The sequence below is a fragment of the Salvelinus fontinalis genome, chromosome 3 (genome assembly GCF_029448725.1).
Source record: "Salvelinus fontinalis isolate EN_2023a chromosome 3, ASM2944872v1, whole genome shotgun sequence".
Taxonomy (NCBI): Eukaryota; Metazoa; Chordata; class Actinopteri; order Salmoniformes; family Salmonidae; genus Salvelinus; species Salvelinus fontinalis.
This window is the reverse complement of record NC_074667.1, coordinates 12060493-12084131: the sequence shown is the minus strand read 5'-3', so window position 1 is coordinate 12084131 and position 23639 is coordinate 12060493. Positions and strand designations below refer to the sequence as shown.

The 23639-nt window shown below is 45.5% G+C and overlaps 1 protein-coding gene across 2 annotated transcripts; it reads right to left on the bottom strand.

The window, feature by feature from the left end:
* Positions 1 to 1006: 1006 nt before the first annotated feature.
* On the bottom strand, positions 1007 to 11269 carry LOC129838994 (3-oxo-5-alpha-steroid 4-dehydrogenase 2-like). 2 transcript variants are annotated; one of them, XM_055906264.1, is made up of 5 exons: positions 10850 to 11268; positions 4435 to 4598; positions 3697 to 3798; positions 2470 to 2620; positions 1007 to 2271 (listed from the first exon to the last, which is right to left on the bottom strand). In XM_055906264.1, the coding sequence occupies exons 1-5, from the start codon at positions 11125 to 11127 to the stop codon at positions 2205 to 2207; spliced, it is 762 nt and encodes a 253-aa protein (XP_055762239.1). In that variant the 5' UTR covers positions 11128 to 11268; the 3' UTR covers positions 1007 to 2204. The 2 variants fall into 2 exon arrangements, with proteins under 2 accessions (XP_055762239.1, XP_055762245.1); XM_055906270.1 differs by lacking the exon at positions 3697 to 3798 and having other exon boundaries at positions 10850 to 11269.
* Positions 11270 to 23639: the final 12370 nt, after the last annotated feature.

The following is a 23639-nucleotide window of genomic DNA, read 5'->3' as shown; positions in this document are numbered from 1 at the left end:
CTTGATTGTTATGGGCACGAGCCTTGAACTCATACACTGGGGTTGGTACAATGTCAAGTCGCACCCTGCGCTACACAAGAATAAACAGGACTATGTTTCCCGAACCAGGCATTGTGGCATATGTTTCGCCACCTCAAGCCCCTGCCAAGGCAAAGTAGCTGGCGAAGGAGAGTGAGGAAAGCATGCTGGAGCTCTTTATTATTGTTATGTCATGAATCATGATTGTCCTCCTATCAGTCTTGATGTAGTATGTGACAATTTCTCTCGGTACTCTAATCCAAGGCATGTCAAGGTCTTGTCGTCGCCTAAACGTATTTAAAGTGACACATCCTTCAGTTGTGTAGATCACCTTCTGTCTGAGTTGACATGGTAGGGAACCACGAGTAACTTGTATCTTCATTTTTCTCTCTTTTGTTCCAGTGGCGTACACATCCTTCAGAAAGGGGAACACCTACTAGGCTATATAGTGGACTGAGACTATGAAGCCCCAGAGCTGGTTGAAGAACTGGCTGACTGGTTTCGGGGGGGTCCTTTCTTGGCATCCATTTAACCACCTGGCTCATGCAGAGGGCTATGAGAAGCGTCGCTCGCTCTGAGATGGCACTGAAAGAGAAGGATTCCCAGGAGTGGCTGGTGGTGAGGCGTTTTGCCAGTGGACTACTATCTATTTAACGACTCACGTGTGGAGTAAATGGAATTGAGTTCTGAACTCAAGATAATGATGTAATTTCCTGTGCTTGATTAGCTGTAAATGTTATTCCTCTGTTAGAGATCAAATTAAACGATGAATTTCACAATAAGTCAAACTGCAGAGTAACTTGCTAACAGGTGTGCGGAGTATGAACATATTTCACCTAGGGAAGACCAGGGCTGCGTTTCAAGACACTTTACAGACATTACATAATCGATTACATTTAAAATGTCAGTCATGAAAGCAAACATTTGATTCTTTCCATTGCAACAAAACTTGAGATTATATTAAATTAGACCAAGGAGTGGGCTTAAGTACCATCGCAATTGAGTGCAATATTTTTTATTTAACCTTTAACTAAGCAAGTCAATATTGGGACCTCCATTCTTAACATGTTCCATCTTAAACATCTCTAAAGCCTTTTTCACTTTATCATGCTGACCCAAACTGTACTGGTTCAGGGATTTTATTTTCACATGCTCCTTTCCAGCACGGTTCCAGAAACGATGGTGCATGCGTAACCAGGCCAGCGCAATACAGCTTGGCTGGCTCAGTAAGGTGGAAAGAGTTTAATCTTTCCATCATCAGCACTGCTCTTTCTCCAGATCAGTGCCAATGAAGGAAATTAGAAAGCCACCTTGGATTGAAATATTGATGTGACCAATGTCTGCTTTTAGTGGACTATCATGTTGCGCTCTCTAAAACATGATACCCACATAAAAAAGCTTATACTACCCTCTAGGGGTAGAATAGGAGGATTACAACTACAGTCATAACACGTACTGTTAGGCTTGTCTGTCAAGAACCTCAGTGATGCACTAGCTCAACTAGTTCCAGAGGATGGCATCTCTCTGGAACTTGATTGATGAATGTCACTGCGTAGCCAGATATTCAAGTTACATGATTTCCAGTAAGCTGAGCCTTTGTCCCACGTAATGAAGGATGACATTGCCTTTGGACTTATCTAATCAACCAAGGGAGTATGAAATTAAAGTGTAATAACATATGCAGCAGTTATTACTCACATAATATTTGTGATTAATAAGCAGAGATTTAACGAGCCTTTCCAAAAGTGAAGTAGCTCATTTGTCCAAGAGATACATTTTTTTGCACAAAGAAGAAAAGGCAGTCAGTCATCCCTTTCGGCATAAAATATGTTATTCTTCAAGACCTGCCCACCCACTCACCGTTCTCTTCACCCTGAATTCTTCATCCTTCATTGAGCTTTGACCATGATGAATGCTGCCACATAATTCATTCCTCCAAGCATTTTGGAGTATGGCATTACAGATATGTTGCTGCAAGTGTGGAATATGATAGCTCTGAGTACAACGACATGATAGGTTCAATATGTCTTGCTAATGAAAGCTAAAGCCTGGTCAAATGGGCTCCACAGAAAAGAGCAATATAGGACAAGCATTTCATTTCAGAGTTCAGTAAATGCCAATATCATGACTAATAATTTTAGCTAGGTCAGTCCATTTATTAAGGCTCCTCTGGTTTGCTGTTCTTCTTATAATATGAAAGGTATCACAGCTTTCCTCGACCGAGGGTAGTCTTCAAACTTCTCTTGGTAGTACCTGAAAGAGAAGAGAGTGTCAGATTGAAGGAATCCTACTACCATGCTTTTCCATTGTAAAATGCCAACAAGACAGTCCGGGCTTATTGCTTTGCTGAAAGATCTATAGTTGTATCAATACCAGTGAACATGAGTGTATCAGTGTGAGTGTGAGCATGAAGAGATTACAGAAGGCTCTTGAGGTTGGAACTGTTAGTACCTGTGGTGGTGGTAGGCCCGCGGTCCAATCGAGCACACAGTGAAAAGGGCAAAGGAGAACGTCGCCAGGGACCACGTTGCTAGGGCATACCCGCACCACTCCAGAATCTCTCCAAAGAAGTTTGCTCCGGAGACATACTCAAACATTCCCCCTGGAATATAAAGTGTCCGACAGTTAATTCAGTACAGTACTAATGAAGTAGTACACTCAGGTACACTCATACCTTAAAAGTAGTTCACAACATTTCAATCCCTGACCTTTCAGACCCTACTTCATATCATATTTTTTTTTGATCCAGCACCCCATGTCAAGGGACCCATGTTTGAATATACTACTTGGATATTTAATTCAACCCGAAGGTGAATGAAAACAGATCTGCTGTGGTTTTCATTTCTGTTTCATTTTTCATTTTCCGCGTGGTTCTGATAATAGTTGCAAGATGTTCCTTTTGAACCTGTCCGTGAAGTAATGGCCCAGAAAGCTGGAATGTTTGCTTCCTGTGTCTGAAGTTTCTTGGCCAAACTTTGAATGCCTTGTGTACGTTGCTCACAATCTTCTACGACCCATTAGCAATTAAAGGCCCAATGCAGAAGTTCTTATATCAATATCAAATCATTTCTGGGTAACAATTAAGTACCTTACTGTAATAGATTTCTATTCAAATGGGAAAAAAACGCTTTTTAGCAACAACAAAAAATCTTTCTCAATCTAGAATTTTGCCAGGACTGTCTGAGTGGGGAGGGGGAAACTGAAAACTAGCTGTTATTGGCAGAGAGGTTTGGAACTCTTATTGGTCTAGTAACCAATTTACCACATTGTGATGTTATCATGGAAAGCCAAAACCAGCAATTATCAGGAAATAGTTTTTTTTCACACTTTTACAGTGTTAGTGTCATTAGCTGTTGTACAGTATGATAAAAAAACACAGGAAAAATGCATTTTGACTGCACTGGGCCTTTAAAAACATTTTTTGATCAGCACAGGCATAGCCCTTACAAAGCAAAAGGAAGTAGAGATAAATGCAAAAGGTCACATTGACACCAGAATGTTCTGAATATGCTCTGCTTGTTCTGTTTATCATCACATGGTTGTGCGGACAGTGACTAAGTAAAGAGTACAGAACATAGTTATTTGCCTAAAGATCCACGTTTTTGCTATTGTTTCACAAGACTGGAACATATGCCAAAACACTGCTGGACATCTGTTATCCAGAATTCCATCTGGTACCTTTTGGAATCTTGTAAACAACCTCTCCGGGTTTTCTCAAATTTAGAAGAATGTGGTCGCTGTGAATGTTGATGGCCATTCCCAGGAAAAACATCAGCAAACCTGAAAAAAACAATACAGGTGCTTATTGCAAACCACATTCTAGTTCTATAAAAAAAACGAAAATGTATGAGCTGTTAAAAGCTTTCATGCTGGCAGAAGCTTGTACAATGCGACCCCAAACTCAGACTTTGTCAACAAATCATTATTTATTTTCTTGTGGAAGAATATTGTCAAAATAGTCATCCCATATCCTGCTGGGACCAAAAGATGCATGTTTTGAAGAATCTAGCCTCATTAACTGACCAATAAACACAGAACATTGGCAAGGATGAAGCAAATGCCAACTTGTTTCGTCACAGTTCCAGGCTGAAAGCCTGAAAGTTCTCTGACCAGATTAGAGTCTCCCAGACTGCACGGCTGGTTTTCCTGTTGTGTGTTTTCCTAACCAATTACATTTTTTTAAATGATCTCAGACTTAATCTACAGTAGCTCTAGCAGTTATCAAATGTTACCCTTTAAAAGGTTGAAATTACATTACTTTGTAAATAAATTTATAGCATTTATTTAGGGCTTCGACATAGGATACCAAATGACTGCCACATGTCTGTGAACATCATCCAGGCACTGTAATATTCCGAATAATGGCTGAGAAAAGACTGCTAAACCATTTCCGCTTGGATCTCAGATCTCACTTACCGGTGCCTAGACGAATGTCGGTCTGCCACGCGTCATCGTACGTGGCACAGTGGAGCATGTAGTGGCCTTGGAGAAAACCGTTGACGGAACAGAAGACTCCCGCAGAGAAGACAATGTAGAGAGGGGAAGGGCGGCCTTTGGTCAGCAAGGAGTAGATGAACGTTCTTGCAAAAAATAGAAAAATATTGATTAAAGAAATCAAGTCACAGATGGGTCAATATAGCACTGCTGTGTACAAACTGTGAGTACCTGGAAGCCATGCAGGGCCGTGTTTCTTAACGTAGATAGAAATAGATTATGTAGAACAAACATTCCCCTGTAACAAGTAGAATAAGGGATCACGTCATCACAACCGGCATGTTGTCCGGGCCTCTGGCAGTCTCTATGGGGATGCCACAGGGTTCAATTCTTGGGCCGACTCTCTTCTCTGTATACATCAATGATGTCGCTCTTGCTGCTGGTGAGTCTCTGATCCACCTCTACGCAGATGACACCATTCTGTATACTTCTGGCCCTTCTTTGGACACTGTTAACAACCCTCCAGATGAGCTTCAATGCCATACAACTCTCCTTCCGTGGCCTCCAACTGCTCTTAAATACAAGTAAAACGAAATGCATGCTCTTCAACCGATCGCTGCCTGCACCTGCCCGCCTGTCCAGCATCACTACTCTGGATGGTTCTGAGTTAGAATATGTGGACAACTACAAATACCTAGGTGTCTGGTTAGACTGTAAACTCTCCTTCCATACTCGCATCAAACATCTCCAATCCAAAGTTAAATCTAGAATTGGCTTCTTATTTCGCAATAAAGCATCCTTCACTCATGCTGCCAAACATACCCTCGTAAAGCTGACCATCCTACCGATCCTCGACTTCGGCGATGTCATTTACAAAATAGCCTCCAATACCCTACTCAATAAATTGTATGCAGTCTATCACAGTGCCATCCGTTTTGTCACCAAAGCCCCATATACTACCCACCACTGCGACCTGTACGCTCTCGTTGGCTGGCCCTCGCTTCATACTCGTCGCCAAACCCACTGGCTCCAGGTCATCTACAAGAGCCTGCTAGGTAAAGTCCCCCCTTATCTCAGCTCACTGGTCACCATATCAGCACCCACCTGTAACACGCGCTCCAGCAGGTATATCTCTCTGGTCACCCCCAAACCCAATTCCTCCTTTGGCCGCCTCTCCTTCCAGTTATCTGCTGCCAATGACTAGAACGAACTACAAAAATCTCTGAAACTGGAAACACTTATCTCCCGCACTAACTTTAAGCACCAGCTGTCAGAGCAGCTCACAGATTACTGCACCTGTACATAGCCCATCTATAATTTAGCCCAAACAACTACCTCTTCCTATACTGTATTTATTTATTTTGCTCCTTTGCACCCCATTATTTCTATTTCTACTTTACACATTCTTCCACTGCAAATCTACCATTCCAGTGTTTTACTTGCTATATTGTATATACTTTGCAACCATGGCCTTTTTTTGCCTTTTACCTCCCTTATCTCACCTCATTTGCTCACGTTGTCTATAGACTTATTTTTCTACTGTATTATTGACTGTATGTTTGTTTTACTCCATGTGTAGCTGTGTTGTTGTATGTGTTGAACTGCTTTGCTTTATCTTGGCCAGGTCGCAATTGTAAATGAGAACTTGTTCTCAACTTGCCTACCTGGTTAACAAAATATGATTTTTTTTCTTTTTTCTCTTCATTACATTTCTATCTGCAACGTTCAACAATCTGCAACTACAAAGTTGTGCCCCACTGATCGAGTGGGTAGTGTTTAACAAAGCCCAGGGTCATGTTCAGTGGGGAACACAATATTGCAACATAACTAAAAATATTGTTTCTTATTGGACAAGTTCAGGTATTACCTCCCCGTTTCGAAACATTTTTCCATACTGGACATGACCACTTTTTTATAGACCGAGTCACTGGTGCGTCCTGCTTTAATTTTTGCTTGTAAGCATGAATCAGGAGGATAGAGTTGTGGTCAGATTTACCAAATGGAGGGCGAGGGAGAGCTTTGTACGCGTCTCTGTGTGTGGAGTACAGGTGATTTAGATTTTCTTTCCCTCTGGTTGCACATTTAACATGTTGATGGAAATTTGGTAGAACTGATTTAAGTTTCTCTGCATTAAAGTCTGCTGCCACCCCCGTGCTTCACGGTTGGGATGGTGTTCTTCAGCTTGCAAGCCTCCTCCTTTTTCCTCCAAACATAACGATGGTCATTATGGCCAAAAAGTTATATTTTTGTTTCATCAGACCAGAGGACATTTCTCCAAAATGTACGATCTTTGTCTCCATGTGCAGTTACAAACTGTAGTCTGGCTTTTTTATGGCAGTTTTGGAGCAGTGGCTTCTTCCTTGCTGAGCGGCCTTTCAGGTTATGTCGATATACTCGTTTTACTGTGGATTTAGATACTTTTGCACCTGTTTCCTCCAGCATCTTCACAAGGTCCTTTGCTGTTGTTCTGGGATTGATTTGCACTTTTCTCTAGGAGACAGAACACGTCTCCTTCCTAAGCGGAATGACGGCTGTGTGGTCCCATGGTGTTAACACTTATGTACTATTGTTTGTACAGATGAATGGGGTACCTTCAGGCGTTTGGAAATTGCTCCCAGGGATGAACCAGAATTTGTGGAGGTCTACAATTTTTTTCCTGAGGTCTTGGCTGATTTCTTCTGATTTTCCCATGATGTCAAGCAAAGAGCCACTGAGATTGAAGGTAGGCATATACATCCACAGGTACACCTCCAATTGACTCAAATGATGTCAATTAGCATATCAGAAGCTTCTAAAGCCATGACATCATTTTCTGGAATTTTCCAAAATGTTTAAAGGCACAGTCAACTTAGTGTATGTAAACTTCTGACTAGAGGTCGGCCGATTATGATTTTTCAACGCCGATACCGATTATTGGAGGCCCAAAAAAGCCGATACCGATTAATTGGCCGATTTTTAAAAATGTATTTGTAATAGTGACAATTACAACAATACTGAATGAACACTTATTTTAACTTAATCAAATGCATAAATTAAAATGAATTTAGCCTCAAATAAATAATGAAACATGTTCAATTTGGTTTAAATAATGCAATAACAAAGTGTTGGAGAAGAAAGTAAAAGTGCAATATGTGCCATGTAAGAAAGCTAACGTTTAAGTTCCATGCTCAGAACATGAGAACATATGAAAGCTGGTGGTTCCTTTTAACATGAGTCTTCAATATTCTATACCATTTGTATTTCATTAACCTTTGACTGTTGGATGTTCTTATAGGCACTTTAGTATTGCCAGTGTAACAGTATAGCTTCCGTCCCTCTCCCCGCTCCTCCCTGGGCTCGAACCAGGAACACATCGACAACAGCCACCCTCGAAGCAGCGTTACCCATGCAGAGCAAGGGAAACAACCACTCCAAGGCTCAGAGCGAGTGACGTTTGAAACACTATTAGCGCGCGCTAACTAGCCAGCCATTTCACTTCGGTTACACCAGCCTCATCTCTGGAGTTGATAGGCTGGAAGTCATAAACAGCGCAATGCTTGACGCACAACGAGGAGCTGCTGGCAAAACGCACGAAAGTGCTGTTTGAATGAATGTTTACACGCCAGCTTCTGCCTACCACCGCTCAGTCAGATACTTGTATGCTTGTTTGCTCAGTCAAATTATATATTATACGCAACGCAGGACACGCTAGATAATATCTAGTAATATCATCAACCATGTGTAGTTAACTAGTGATTATGATTGATTGATTGTTTTTTTATAAGATAAGTTTAATACTAGCGAGCAATTTACCTTGGCTTACTGCATTCGCGTAACAGGCAGTCTCCTTGTGGAGTGAAAGGAGAGGCAGGTCGTTATTGCGTTTGGACTAGTTAACTGTAAGGTTGCAAGATTGAATCCCCCGAGCTGACAAGGTGAAAATCTGTCATTCTGCCCCTCAACGAGGCAGTTAACCCACCGTTCCTAGGCGTCATTGAAAATAAGAATGTGTTCTTAACTGACCCTTTTCTCAATAGGGGGTGCTGTTTTCACTTTGTAAAAATTTGTTCCCAAATTAAACTGCCTCGTACAATATGTATATTATTATTACTATTGGATAGAAAACACTCTCTAGTTTCTAAAACCGTTTGAATTATATCTGTGAGTAAAACAGAACTCAAGTTGGAGCAAACTTCTTGTCAGGAAATGAGAAATCTGAAATCAGGCAATCTGTTCCAGGGTCAGTTTATTCATTTGCATGTATTCTATTGGTCGACATACACTGCATACGCCTTCCCCTAGATGTCAGCAAGCAGTGAGAATTGGAATGGAGTTGCTAGGCAGATCTGAGGCCATATAAATGGTCTTGGAACGTGGGGTGCACTCTTTTCAACGTTCGCCATGACGCGAGACAGACCTCAGGATGGCATTCTGAAAAGCTCTCGTTATAGGCCTTAGATATATCCGGCTCTGATTTTATTCAATATAGGTGTTAAAGACATCATAATGTAGTTATTTTAAACCGAGTTATATCAGTTTATATCAGTATATTGCGATTTTCGGATATTTCTTTGTGCTGCGTTATAGTGAGTTGGGCACGTCTGGGCCACATAGCTAATGTTTGCTGCTAATTCCTAAGTTGAAGACGGCAATCTACAACCGAGCAACGATGATTCTGGACAAAGGACAACTTGCCCAAGATTCTGATGGAAGCTCATCAAAAAGTAAGAACTGTTTATGAAGTTAATTCGTTGTTCTGTTGAAAAATGTTGAGCTACTATTCCGCCATTAATTTCGGTGCGGTCTCGCTTTAACGCACGCTGTATGTCGTAGTAACGTTCATTTTAAAAATCTAACATAGCGGTTGCATTAAGAACTAATGTATCTTTCATTTGCTGTCCAACCTGTATTTTTTAGTCAAGTTTATGATTAGTTATTGATTAGATTAGGTGCCTCTCCCAAGATTTCTCCCGACATTTTGTTTGCAGCTTGGCTACTATTCTCATTGTATAACCACGATTTCCGCTAAATATGCACATTTTCGAACAAACTCTATATGTATTGTGTAATATGATGTTATATGATGTTATAGTACTGTCATCTGAAGAAGTTAGAAGGTTAGTGAAAAAATTTATATCTTTTGCTGGTTTATTCGTTATCGCTATTGTTGGCTTGAATCAATGCTGTTGTGTGGTTGGCTATTGTAGTAAGCTAATATAATGCTATATTGTGTTTTCGCTGTAAAACGCTTAAAAAATCTGAAATATTGGCTGGATTCACAAGATCATTGTCTTTCATTTGCTGTACGCTGTGTATTTTTCATAAATGTTTTATGATGAGTATTTAGGTAATTCACGTTGGTCTCTGTAGTTATTCTAGTTGCTTTGGTGAGAGTTGTGATGGTGGCTGCAATGTAAAACTATGATTTATACCTGAAGTATGCACATTTTTCTAACAAAACATATGCTATACAATAAATATGTTATCAGACTGTCATCTGATGAAGTTGTTTCTTGGTTAGTGACTATTTATATCTTTATTTGGTCGAATTTGTGATAGCTACCTATGCAGTAAAAAAATGGTGAGAAAAAAAAGTTGTGTCTTTTGCTATCGTGGTTAGCTAATAGAAATACATATTGTGTCTTCCCTGTAAAACATTTTAAAAATTAGAAATGATGGCTGGATTCACAAGATGTGTATCTTTCATCTGGTGTCTTGGACTTGTGATTTCATGATATTTAGATGCTAGTATTTACTTGTGGCGCTATGCTAGGCTATGCTAGTCAGCTTTTTTACTGATGAGAGTGCTCCCGGATCCGGGATTGTGACCAAGTAGAAGTTAACTGACTTGTCTAGTTAAATAAAGATTAAATAAAGGTGTAAAAAAAAAAAATCTGCAAAATCGGTGTCAAAAAATACCGATTTCCGATTGTTATGAAAACTTGAAATTGGCCCTAATTAAATCGGCCATTCCAATTAATCGGCCGACCTCTACTTCTGACCCACTGGAAATGTAATACAGTGAACTATAAGTGAAATAATCTGTCTGTAAACAATTGTTGGAAAAATTATTTGTGTCATGAACAAAGTAGATGTCCTAACCGACTTGCCAAAACTATAGTTTGTTAACAAGAAATTTGTGGTTAAAAAATGAGTTTTAATGACACCAACGTAAGTGTATGTAAACTTCCAACTTCAACTGTATGTTCAACACCTTTTAAGTGAAATATATCTGCTGTTACCCCAAAAAATGTGTCCATATGTTTCAGCTGATTTATGAGTTAAAAGATCCAAAACTCAATTGAAAGTTGGTATGTGGACATAGTCTAGTCCCACCATCACATATCTAATTCTGCTGTCTAGCCACGTGGCTAGACAATACTTACAGATCGGGCACCAATCTAATGTGTACACATACCTCTGGAAGTAGTGCAGACAGAAGGTCCAGAGAAGCAGGTCTTTTCCCAGGCTGGGTTGTGTGTCGGTGGAGAGCAGAAGGAGCATGGGAACCAGGAAAGAAGGCAGTTCCTGGAGGAACCAGGCCAGCTTGGCAGGGCAGGTCCTCCCTGGGGTCCCATCCGAGGTCACGTAGCGTCCGTACGGGGTCTGGGTCCTGGTCTGCTGAAGGAGATACGCCACCGCACCGACGATAAATCCCCAGCTGAGGTAGTGGATCACATTCTCCTTGCACTCCATTATTATCCTTCTCTCCTTTCTTCTCCTTCTCTTCCTTCAGGTCCTTGTGTCCAGCAAAGCTTCCACGGTCCCCACTCTGTCAAGAGCGAGTAGCCTCCATCTGTGTATGCTGGTCTGAGACGTGTGTGAATGGGAGAGGCACACATACCACTCCCAACTCCTCCCCTTTTAAAACAACCGGAGTCTCTCATGTTTCAGTCACTGTTGAAATCTGAGAAGGATCATGATCTTGCTGGTTAAGTAAGTGTGCTTTATGTAAGTAGTTTGTATGTAACTTCTCTGCACTACTATAATTTGAGTGTGAAACATCACCAAGATGATATCTATTTTTTTTTTTTTAAACCTAAGGAGTGATTTCATGATATACATATTTTTATATACATACATATTGTTTTTTTAAAGTAAAGGATAACTTACATGTACAATTGCAGAATGAATAGACCTAGACAAAATCATTAACAACATTGCCCTCCAGTCTTTGCCTACCACATATACCACTATACTGTTGTTTTTCTAATCATGTGAAAATGATGAGTGATCAGAGTTGGCCCTTGGCCATTCAATCTCCTCAAGAATGTATAACATTTTCCACGAGGCACTCTGTCTGGAAAGGGAATAAATTGTTTTCCAAAAGGAGCTCGGTAGTCTTCCAATGTCAGTGACATTGTACCGTGAGAGAAGAGCAGGTTTTGGTACTAACGCATAACAGGGATTACATAATCAGATTACAAAAATGAAGTAACTGTAATCGGACCAAATTACGTTAAATAAAATGTTTAATCGGATAACAGTTACATTCTTAAAAACAGCTGATTACATTTTAGATTATTACTTCATATAATATTGTTACGGATACAGGTATCCTGTGTGTGTGTGTGTATCCTGTGTATTTTTTTTCTCTCCTTCTCCCCTCACAGGTGAAAATCATCATTCCCCAATCAGTCACCAATCAGTCGCTAATCAGAAGACACCTCCTCCTGTTTCCATTACCCTATCACAACCCCTTTCCCTTGCTTTAAAAACCCTGTCAGTTGTTCTCTCTAGAGCTCAATCTATCTGTCAATGCCATTGTCACGTTCCTGACCTTTTTTCCATTGTTTTTGTATGTGTTGAGTTGGTCAGGGCGTGAGTTGGGGTGGGCATTCTATGTTATGTGTTTCTATGTTGGGTTAAATGTGTTGCCTGATATGGTTCTCAATTAGAGGCAGGTGTTTGACGTTTCCTCTGATTGAGAACCATATTAAGGTAGGCTGTTCTCACTGTTTGTTTGTGGGTTATTATCTTCCGTGTTTGTGTTCGTCACCACACGGGACTGTTTCGTTTGTTTAGTCTGTTCCTGTTCGTGCATTCTTCGTGTTATGTAAGTTCTCATGTTCAGGTCTGTTTAACGTTGTTTGTTGTTTTGTAGTTTGTTCAAGTGTATTTTTGTCTCCATTATTATTATTAAAATCATCATGTCTACATACCTCGCTGCGTGTTGGTCCGATCCATGCTCCTCCTTGTCTGAGGAGGAGAACGACGTCGACAGCCGTTACAGAATCAACCACCTAACAAGGACCAAGCAGCGTGAAAAGCAACAGCAGCGATCGCAGGATTTCTGGACATGGGAGGAAATACTGGACGGTAAAGGTCCATGGGCTCAACCTGGAGAATATCGCCGCCCTCATGAAGAGCTGGAGGCAGCTAAAGCCGAGAGGCGGAGGTATGAGGAGGCAGCACGGAAGCAGGAGAAGGATCTGGGCTACACTACGTGGGAGGAGATCGACAGGTGGGCGATCGACCCAAGGAGAGTGCCGGAGCCCGCCTGGGATTCTCTGGCACAGTGTGAGGAGGGATACCGGCGAATGGAGGCAGCACGACGACGCGGTAGGAAGCCTGTTAGTCAAGCCCAAAAATGTATTGCCGCCAGCCAGCCATGAGCAGCCAGAGCCGCCGGCCAGCCATGAGCAGCAAGAGCCGCCGGCCAGCCATGAGCAGCAAGAGCCGCCGGCCAGCCATGAGCAGCCAGAGCCGCCGGCCAGCCATGAGCAGCCAGAGCCGCCGGCCAGCCATGAGCAGCCAGAGCCGCCGGCCAGCCATGAGCAGCCAGAGCCGCCGGCCAGCCATGAGCAGCCAGAGCCGCCGGCCAGCCATGAGCAGCAAGAGCCGCCGGCCAGCCATGAGCAGCCAGAGCCGCCGGCCAGCCATGAGCAGCCAGAGCCGCCGGCCAGCCATGAGCAGCCAGAGCCGCCGGCCAGCCATGAGCAGCCAGAGCCGCCGGCCAGCCATGAGCAGCCAGAGCCGCCGGCCAGCCATGAGCAGCCAGAGCCGCCGGCCAGCCATGAGCAGCCAGAGCCGCCGGCCAGCCATGAGCAGCCAGAGCCGCCGGCCAGCCATGAGCAGCCAGAGCCGCCGGCCAGCCATGAGCAGCCAGAGCCGCCGGCCAGCCATGAGCAGCCAGAGCCGCCGGCCAGCCATGAGCAGCCAGAGCCGCCGGCCAGCCATGAGCAGCCAGAGCCGCCGGCCAGCCATGAGCAGCCAGAGCCGCCGGCCAGCCATGAGCAGCCAGAGCCGCCGGCCAGCCATGAGCAGCCAGAGCCGCCGGCCAGCCATGAGCAGCCAGAGCCGCCGGCCAGCCATGAGCAGCCAGAGCCGCCGGCCAGCCATGAGCAGCCAGAGCCGCCGGCCAGCCATGAGCAGCCAGAGCCGCCGGCCAGCCATGAGCAGCCAGAGCCGCCGGCCAGCCATGAGCAGCCAGAGCCGCCGGCCAGCCATGAGCAGCCAGAGCCGCCGGCCAGCCATGAGCAGCCAGAGCCGCCGGCCAGCCATGAGCAGCCAGAGCCGCCGGCCAGCCATGAGCAGCCAGAGCCGCCGGCCAGCCATGAGCAGCCAGAGCCGCCGGCCAGCCAGGATCCGCCAGAGCCGCCGGCCAGCCAGGATCCGCCAGAGCCGCCGGCCAGCCAGGATCCGCCAGAGCCGCCGGCCAGCCAGGAGCCGCCAGAGCCGCCGGCCAGCCAGGATCCGCCAGAGCCGCCGGCCAGCCAGGATCCGCCAGAGCCGCCGGCCAGCCAGGATCCGCCAGAGCCGCCGGCCAGCCAGGATCCGCCAGAGCCGCCATTCAGCCAGGATCCGCCAGAGCCGCCAGCCAGCCAGGATCCGCCAGAGCCGCCAGCCAGCCAGGATCCGCCAGAGCCGCCAGCCAGCCAGGATCCGCCAGAGCCAGACAGCCAGGATCCGCCAGAGCCAGACAGCCAGGATCCGCCAGAGCCAGACAGCCAGGATCCGCCAGAGCCAGACAGCCAGGATCCGCCAGAGCCAGCCAGCCAGAATCCGCCAGAGCCAGCCAGGATCCGCCAGAGCCAGCCAGGATCCGCCACTCAGTCAGGAGCTGCCACTCAGTCCGGAGCTGCCCCTCATTCCGGTGTTGCCCCTCATTGCGGTGTTGCCCCTTAGTCCGGTGCTGCCCCTTAATCCAGTGGGGTTAATTTGGAGGGTGGAGGCTACGGAAGCGGGGATTGACTATGGTGGGGTGGGGACCACGTCCGGAGCCGCCACCGTCGACAGATACCCACCCGGACCCTCCCCTAGACTTTGGTTGTGTGCCCGGAGTTCGCACCTTGAGGGGGGGGGGGTTCTGTCACGTTCCTGACCTGTTTTCAATTGTTTTTGTATGTGTTGAGTTGGTCAGGGCGTGAGTTGGGGTGGGCATTCTATGTTATGTTTTTCTATGTTGGGTTAAATGTGTTGCCTGATATGGTTCTCAATTAGAGGCAGGTGTTTGACGTTTCCTCTGATTGAGAACCATATTAAGGTAGGCTGTTCTCACTGTTTGTTTGTGGGTGATTGTCTTCCATGTTTGTGTTCGTCACCACACGGGACTGTTTAGTTTGTTTAGTCTGTCCCTGTTTGTGCGTTCTTCGTGTTATGTAAGTTCTCATGTTCAGGTCTGTTTAACGTCATTTGTTGTTTTGTAGTTTGTTCAAGTGTATTTTCATCTTCATTATTATTATTAAAATCATCATGTCTACATACCTCGCTGCGTGTTGGTCCGATCCATGCTCCTCCTCGTCTGAGGAGGAGAACGACGTCGACAGCCGTTACAGCCATCTGTCTGTAGATCTCTTGTTTGGTTTTTGCAACTACATGTCACTTTGTCCCCACCTGTGAGTGTTGGTTTTGTTATGGTGTTTGTTTGACGGTGGGAAAAGGGGGTAACCAGACAGGTCGCCCATGAGCATACACTGCCCGTAGGTAAACTTTGTCTAAATACACTATTTAGAACTGGGTGGACCACCCTCTGTATTTTTGGTTAGCTGTTGTTGAAGTAGACTAGTCTAGTTTAGGGGTGTTTTGGGATATTTGTTTCTTTCCTTGGGTCCAGCTCAGCCCCTTTTCCTGTCCCACCCCCCCTATTTTTGGTTAGCTGTTGTTGAAGTAGGCTAGTCTAGCTTAGGGGTGTTTTGGGATATTTGTTTCTTTCCTTGGGTCCAGCTCAGCCCCTTTTCCTGTCGTCGTCCCCCCCCCCCCCCCCATTACCGTGTGTTTACTAATAAACCCTGAGAGTTTGACGGTAGATTTAAGTTGTCGTGGTTATTTGTTCTCACTGTTACATTTCACTACTATAATTTGCGTGAGGTATGTTACAGGTCTCGTTACCACCCCCCCTAGACTGTTGGGCCAAAGGGATTCGTAACAAATATCAAGATGTAAGTGTTTGCCTCAAACACACTAAAATGGCAGGTTTTCTGAAAGCTGTGCTGAGCCACACAGCCTGGGAATTTGATGTTTTCTAATCTATTTGAATTCTCAAAAACGGCCAAATTTGCTTTCCACAGAAACTATTTTTAAACCAAAAACGTCAGATCCCCACTTATGGAGAACTGAATCGTCCCACCTTTCATCAGGATCTTTGTGTCAAATGGACAGTAGTCAACACAGCTCCATCCAGTTCACTTCTCATGCACTGGGATGACGCACGACAAATAAAATCAAATTGTATTTGTCACATGCGCAAAACACAACAGGTGTAGACCTTACCGTGAAATGCTTACTTACAAGCCCTTAACCAACAATGCAGTTCAAGAAAGAGTTAAGAAAATATTTACTAAATAAACTAAAGTAAAAAATAACAATAACGAGGCTATATACGGGGGGTACTGATACCGAGTCAGTGTGTGTTTAGACCATGGTAGTTCGTTGGTGATGTGGACACCAAGGACCTTGAAATTCGACTTAGCTTAATCAGCTAAATCTTTATTTTCCTTGAAAATGTGTACACTAAAACCTACGTGTCTGTTTTTGCAGAGAGATATACACTACCGTTCAAAAGTTTGGGGTCACTTAGAAATGTCCTTGTTTTTGAAAGAAAAGCACATTTTTTTGTCCATTAAAATAACATCAAATTGATCATAAATACAGCGTAGGGGGCCTCCCGGGTGGCACAGTGGTCTAGGGCACTGCATCGCAGTGCTAACTGCGCCACCAGAGTCTCTGGGTTCGCACAATTGGGCTAGCATCGTCCGGGATAGGGAGGGTTTGGCCGGTAGGGATTTCCTTGTCTCATCGCGCTCCAGCGACTCCTGTGGCGGGCTGGGCGCAGTGCGCGCTAGCCAAGGGGGCCAGGTGCACGGTGTTTCCTCCGACACATTGGTGCGGCTGGCTTCCGGGTTGGAGGCGCGCTGTGTTAAAGAAGCAGTGTGGCTTGGTTGGGTTGTGCCTCGGAGTACGCATGGCTTTCGACCTTCGTCTCTCCCGAGCCCGTACGGGAGTTGTAGCAATGAGACAAGATAGTAATTACTAGGGATTGGATACCACGAAAATTGGGGAGAAAAGGGGATAAAATTTAATAAATAAATAAATAAATTTAAAAAATAAATACAGTGTAGACATTGATGTTGTAAATGACTATTGTAGCTGGAAACGGCAGATTTTTTTTAAATGGAATATCTACATAGGCGTACAGAGGCCCATTATCAGCAACCATCACTCCTGTGTTCCAATGGCACGTTGTGTTAGCTAATTGATCATTAGAAAAGTTTTTGCAATTATGTTAGCATAGCTGACAACTGGCCTTCTTTAGACTAGTTGAGTATCTGGAGCATCAGCATTGGCCTTCTAGGCATAGTTGCAAAGAAGAAGCCATAGCTCAGACTGGCCATTAAATAAAAGATTAACATGGGCAAAAGGACAGACACTGGACAGAAGAAGATTGGAAGTTTGAGGTGTTCAGATCACAAAGAAGAACATTCATGAGACGCAGAAAAGATGCTGGAGGTGTGCTTGACGCCATCTGTCAAGCATGGTGGAGACAATGTGATGGTCTGGGGGTGCTTTTGTGGTGGTAAAGGGGGAGATTTGTACAAGGTAAAATGGATCTTGAAGAAGGAAGGCTATCCCTCTATACCCTGTGGACGGTGCTTAATTGGAGCCAATTTCCTCCTACAACTGGACAATGACCCAAAGCACAGCTCCAAACTATGCAATAACTATTTAGGGAAGAAGCAGTCAGCTGGTATTGTGTCTATAATGGAGTGGCCAGTCACTGGATCTCAACCCTGTTGAGCTGTTGTGGGTGCAGCTTGACAGTAGGGTACCCATCAAGCCAATCCAACTTGTGGGAGGTGCTTCAGGACTCATGGGGTGAAATCTCTTCAGATTACCTCAACAAATTGACAACTAGAATACCAAAGGTCTGCAAGGCTGTAATTGCTGCAAATGGAGGATTCTTTAACGAAAGCAAAGTTTGAAGGACACAATTATTATTTAAATTAAAGATCATTATTTATAACCTTGTCAATCTCTTGACTATATTTCCTATTCATTTTGCAACTCATTTCATGTATGTTTTCATGGAAAACAAGGACATTTCTAAGTGACCCCAAACTTTTGAACGGTAGTGTATGTGTTTTTGCAATTGTATTGATCATCCAAATCATGAAATAATCTCTTGGATTCGTTGCATCTTTTGTTATTGAAGTCTTTATCATACCAGACAGTTATGTTAGGGTGAGTCAGACATTCAAATGACCATTTCCTCTTTTACTGGCCAGCTCGGTGTAGTAGGCCTATTATTGCACAATCAAATAATGAGGGTTGGTAATAGGGTTACACATTTTGGGGAAGATTCAGAGGTGGAAACATTCTGTGGGAATTAACGGTAATATATGGGAAATAATGAAAATATTTGCAAATTAATATTAAAACCATTTAAATGTAGATGTTTTTTGCATTGGATATATTTACCATATCATATGGAGACAGAAACAATCATTTTACCTTATCATAAGTAGACATAATTGGGAGAAAAAAATTAAAATATATTTAGTTACGAATTGAATTTTAATAAAATTATTTCACTGAACAACAAAAGAAAGGGAATATTGAATGATCCCCAATGATCCATCGCATCTCCCAAAAACGTTTTCAACATACATCTGTAAAATGATAGTCTAGAAACTAAAGCTTTGGTTGTCTTCCTCTCAGGCTTCCATGTCTTCTCCCTGGACCTCCTCAATGTCCACCTCTTGAACATCAGACTCCGAGGCTTCATCTTCACTGTCACTTTCCAACCTTGTTGAGGATGGCTCGTTGTCAGGCTCAAAAAGCCTCAAATTTGCCCGGTTGGCCACCAATTTCTTAACCCTTGTATTGGTCAGCCTGTTGCGTGCTTTGGTGTGTGTGTTCCCAAACAAGGACCAGTTGCCCTCTCAGGCGGCTGATGTTGGTGGGATTTGGAGGATGATAGAGGCAACAGGGGAAAGAGCCTCGGATGCAGAAAGTCCCTTCCACCAGGTGGCTGATGAGATATGTTGGCACCACTGCCATATTGCATCTCCATCCCAAAGCCTTTGCTTGGAAGTGTACTTCCCCAGACTGCCAAGAACCTTGCCCTCATCCAGGCCAAGGTGACGAAACACAGTAGTGATGACACCATAGACCTTGTTGATCTCTGCACCAGACAGGATACTCCTGCCAGCATACTTGGGGTCTACTCATCTGCATCCAGAAAATGAGTAGATAAAACGTGTCTGGTTGGAGGGGTGTATGCTGGGTGAAGAACATTCAGAAATATCTTCCAATACACATTGCCTGTGAGCATCAGAGGTGAACCAGTTGCATACACAGCTCGAGCAAGACAATCATCAGAATTTCTCTGACTTTGTTCCTCCATTGAGTAAAAAAAAACTTCTGATTCCAGGATGACCATGAGCTGTTGCTATCGATAAGGTGTCCGATTCATCATTTCCCCCTCGAATAGAAGTAAAGGTACTTTTGTCGGAGGTTGCTTGTTGTGAGCGCTGAGAGAACTTTATGCACTTGGCCAGATGATTCTGCATCTTTGTTGCATTCTTCACATATGATTTGGCACAGTATTTGCAAATGTACACAGCTTTTCTTTCTACAAATGTAGAAAGAAAAGCTGTGTACATTTTCTTTCTACAAATGTACACAGCTTTTCTTTCTTTCTACTGCAGTGAAATGTCTCCACACATCAGATAGTGCCCGTGGCATTTTCCTGTAAAGATTAGAAGAAAAAAAATGGTACAAAAAAAATATATACAATTCCATGTACAGATAAATAGTTAAGCGGTTAGATTAAACAACTCCTTTGTAAGATACTTAAAAAAAAATTAAACATGTATGGAAACAGGTGAATTAACACTCCTCAGTTAGCAGGCTCAAGCAAGCAAAAACCCACATGGTATCAAAAATGAACTAGCAGAAGTTTTAACAAGTTAGAAATGATTTAAACACACTTTGCTTTATGCTATTATAAACTATTATAAATAATGTATGTCATATAAAATATATTCACCCCACCCAGTATTGTAATCAAAACTTACCAGAAAGCATGTAGTCCTTGGCTCAGACTGTAACGGTAGACCTCCTCCTCTTCAACCGAAAAGGAGGAGTAGTGATCGAACCAAAGCGCAGCAGGTTGTGAATACATAATGATTTATAGAAAACACGAACTTGACTAAACTAACAAAACAACAAACGGTGTAGACAGACCTGGACGACGAACTCACATAAACACGAAGAACGCACGAACAGGGAGAATAGCCTACACATAAATGACGATGAACAAACATACGGAACAGTCCCGTATGGTGCGACAAACACTGACACAGGAGACAACCACCCACAACGAACACAGTGAAACAACCTACCTAAATATGACTCTCAATTAGAGGAACGCAAAACACCTGCCTCTAATTAAGAGCCATACCAGGCAACCCTAAACCAACATAGAAACACACAACATAGAATGCCCACCCAAACTCACGTCCTGACCAACTAACACATACAACAAACTAACAGAAATAGGTCAGGAACGTGACATAACCCCCCCCTCAAGGTGCGAACTCCGGGCGCACCAGCAGAAAGTCTAGGGGAGGGTCCGGGTGGGCATCTGACCACGGTGGTGGCTCAGGCTCTGGACGAGGTCCCCACCCCACCATAGTCAATCCCAGCTTACGTCTACCCCCTATCATGACCACCCTCTTATTTCCCCCACCTAATTTAAGGGGCAACACCAAGATACAGGACAGCTCCGGGACAAGGTAGCTCAGGACAGAGGGATAGCTCAGGATAGAGACGTAGCTCAGGATAAAGAGGTAGCTTAGGATAGAGGGGCAACTCCGGACTGAAAGGCAGCTCCGGACAGAGAGACAGCTCTGGACTGAGGGGCAGTTCTGGGTAAATAGCCTCTCTGGGCTAAGGGACAGCTCATGACTGGCTGACGACTCTGGAGGCTCATGGCTGGCTGACGGCTCTGGACGCTCATGGCTGGCTGACGGCTCTGGACGCTCATGGCTGGCTGACGGCTCTGGACGCTCATGGCTCACTAACGGCTCTGGACGCTCATGGCTCACTGACGGCTCTGGACGCTCATGGCTGGCTGACGGCTCTGGACGCTCATGGCTGGCTGACGGCTCTGGACGCTCATGGCTGGCTGACGGCTCTGGACGCTCATGGCTGGCTGACGGCTCTGGCAGATCCTGTCTGGTTGGCGGCTCTGGCAGATCCTGTCTGGTTGGCGGCTCTGGCAGATCCTGTCTGGTTGGCGGCTCTGGCAGATCCTGTCTGGTTGGCGGCTCTGGCAGATCCTGTCTGGTTGGCGGCTCTGGCAGATCCTGACTGATGACTGGCTCTAGCGGCTCCTGACTGACTATCGGCTCTGACGGCTCGGGACAGACGGGCGGCTCTAATGGCTCGGGACAGACGGATGGCTCAGACGGCGCTGGGGAGACGGATGGCTCAGACGGCGCTGGGGAGACGGATGGCTCAGATGGCGCTGGGGAGACGGATGGCTCAGATGGCGCTGGGGAGACGGATGGCTCAGATGGCGCTGCGGAGACGGATGGCTCAGATGGCGCTGCGGAGACGGATGGCTCAGACTGATCCTGTCTAGCGGAAGGCTTTGGCTGCTCCTGTCTGGCGGAAGGCTCTAGCGGCTCCTGTCTGGCGGAAGGCTCTAGCGGCTCCTGTCTGGCGGAAGGCTCTGTAGGCTCATAGCAGATGGGCGTCTTTGCAGGCTCATGGCAGACGGGCGGCTTTGAATGCTCAATACAGACGGGCAGTTCATGCGGCGCTTGGCAGACGGACAGTTCAGGCGCCGTTGGGCAGACGGCAGACTCTGGCCGGCTGAGACGCACTGTAGGCCTGGTACGTGGTGCCGGAACTGGAGGCACCGGACTGGAGACACGCACTTCAAGCCTAGTGCGGGGAGCAGGGACAGGGCACACTGGACTCTCAAAGCGTGCTATATTCCTGGTGCGTGGTACCGGCACTGGTGGCACCGGGCTGAGTGCACGCACCTCAGGACGAGTACGGGGAGAAGGGACAGTGTGTACAGGGCTCTGGAGACGCACAGGAGGCTTAGTGCGTGTTGTCGGAACTGGAGGCACCGAACTGGATACACGCACCATAGGAAAAGTGCGTGGAGGAGGAACAGGGCTCTGGAAACGCACTGGAAGCCTGGTGCGTGGTGTAGGCACTGGTGGTACTGGGCTGGGGCGGGGAGGTAGCGCCGGAAATACCGGACCGTGCAGGCGTACTGGCTCTCTTGAGCATTGAGCCTGCCCAACCTTACCTGGTTGAATGCTCCCGGTCGCCCGACCAGTGCGGGGAGGTGGAATAACCCGCACCGGGCTATGTAGGCGAACCGGGGAAACCATGCGTAAGGCAGGTGCCATGTATGCCGGCCCGAGGAGACGCACTGGAGACCAGACGCGTTGAGCCGGCCTCATGACACCTGGCTCAATGCCCAATCTAGCCCTACCAGTGCGGGGAGGTGGAATAACCCGCACCGGGCTATGCACACCTACAGGAGACACCGTGCGCTCTACTGCGTAACACGGTGTCTGCCCGTACTCCCGCTCTCCACGGTTAGCCTGGGAAGTGGGCGCAGGTCTCCTACCTGCCCTTGGCCCACTGCCTCTTAGCCCCCCCCCAAGACATTTTTGGGTGTTACTCACGGGCTTTTCGGGCTTCCGTGCTAGACGCTCATAACTCCGGTTCTTCACTCCGGTAGCCTCTGCTCTCCTCAGTGCCTCCAGCTGTTCCCATGGGAGGCGATCCCTTCCAGCCAGGATCTCCTCCCATGTGTAGCAACCTTTACCGTCCAATACATCGTCCCAAGTCCATTCCTCCTTCTAGCGATGTCCCTTACTCCGTTTACACCGCTGCTTGATTCTGGATTGGTGGGTGGTTCTGTAACGGTAGTCCTCCTCCTCTTCAACCGAAAAGGAGGAGTAGTGATCGAACCAAAGCGCAGCAGGTTGTGAATACATAATGATTTATAGAAAACACGAACTTGACTAAACTAACAAAACAACAAACGGTGTAGACAGACCTGGACGACGAACTCACATAAACACGAAGAACGCACGAACAGGGAGAATAGCCTACACATAAATGACGATGAACAAACATACCGAACAGTCCCGTATGGTGCGACAAACACTGACACAGGAGACAACCACCCACAACGAACACAGTGAAACAACCTACCTAAATATGACTCTCAATTAGAGGAACGCAAAACACCTGCCTCTAATTAAGAGCCATACCAGGCAACCCTAAACCAACATAGAAACACACAACATAGAATGCCCACCCAAACTCACGTCCTGACCAACTAACACATACAACAAACTAACAGAAATAGGTCAGGAACGTGACACAGACAGTGTAATAGTGTGGGCTCAATAGCATCTCATTAGTGTGTAAGATATTGAGAATCAGCTGTGCATGTGATGGAAGAATGCACTGTGCATGCAGAGGGTTGCAATTCCATTAAATTGGGGAATTGCCTTGTGTATTCCACAAAAAAAGGTTTACTGTTATAAGCTAACATTTTTGATGAATGTAAGCAAAATTCTCCAAATTCCCAGTCTTAACTTCCCATGGAAGATTTCTGACCCTTTGCAACCCTAGTTGGGAATGCTTTCCCTGGAACTTGACAGTGAAGCTGACCTTTTAGCCATAATGCTATTTAATCAAGAAGATACAACAGACAGTTAAGCCAG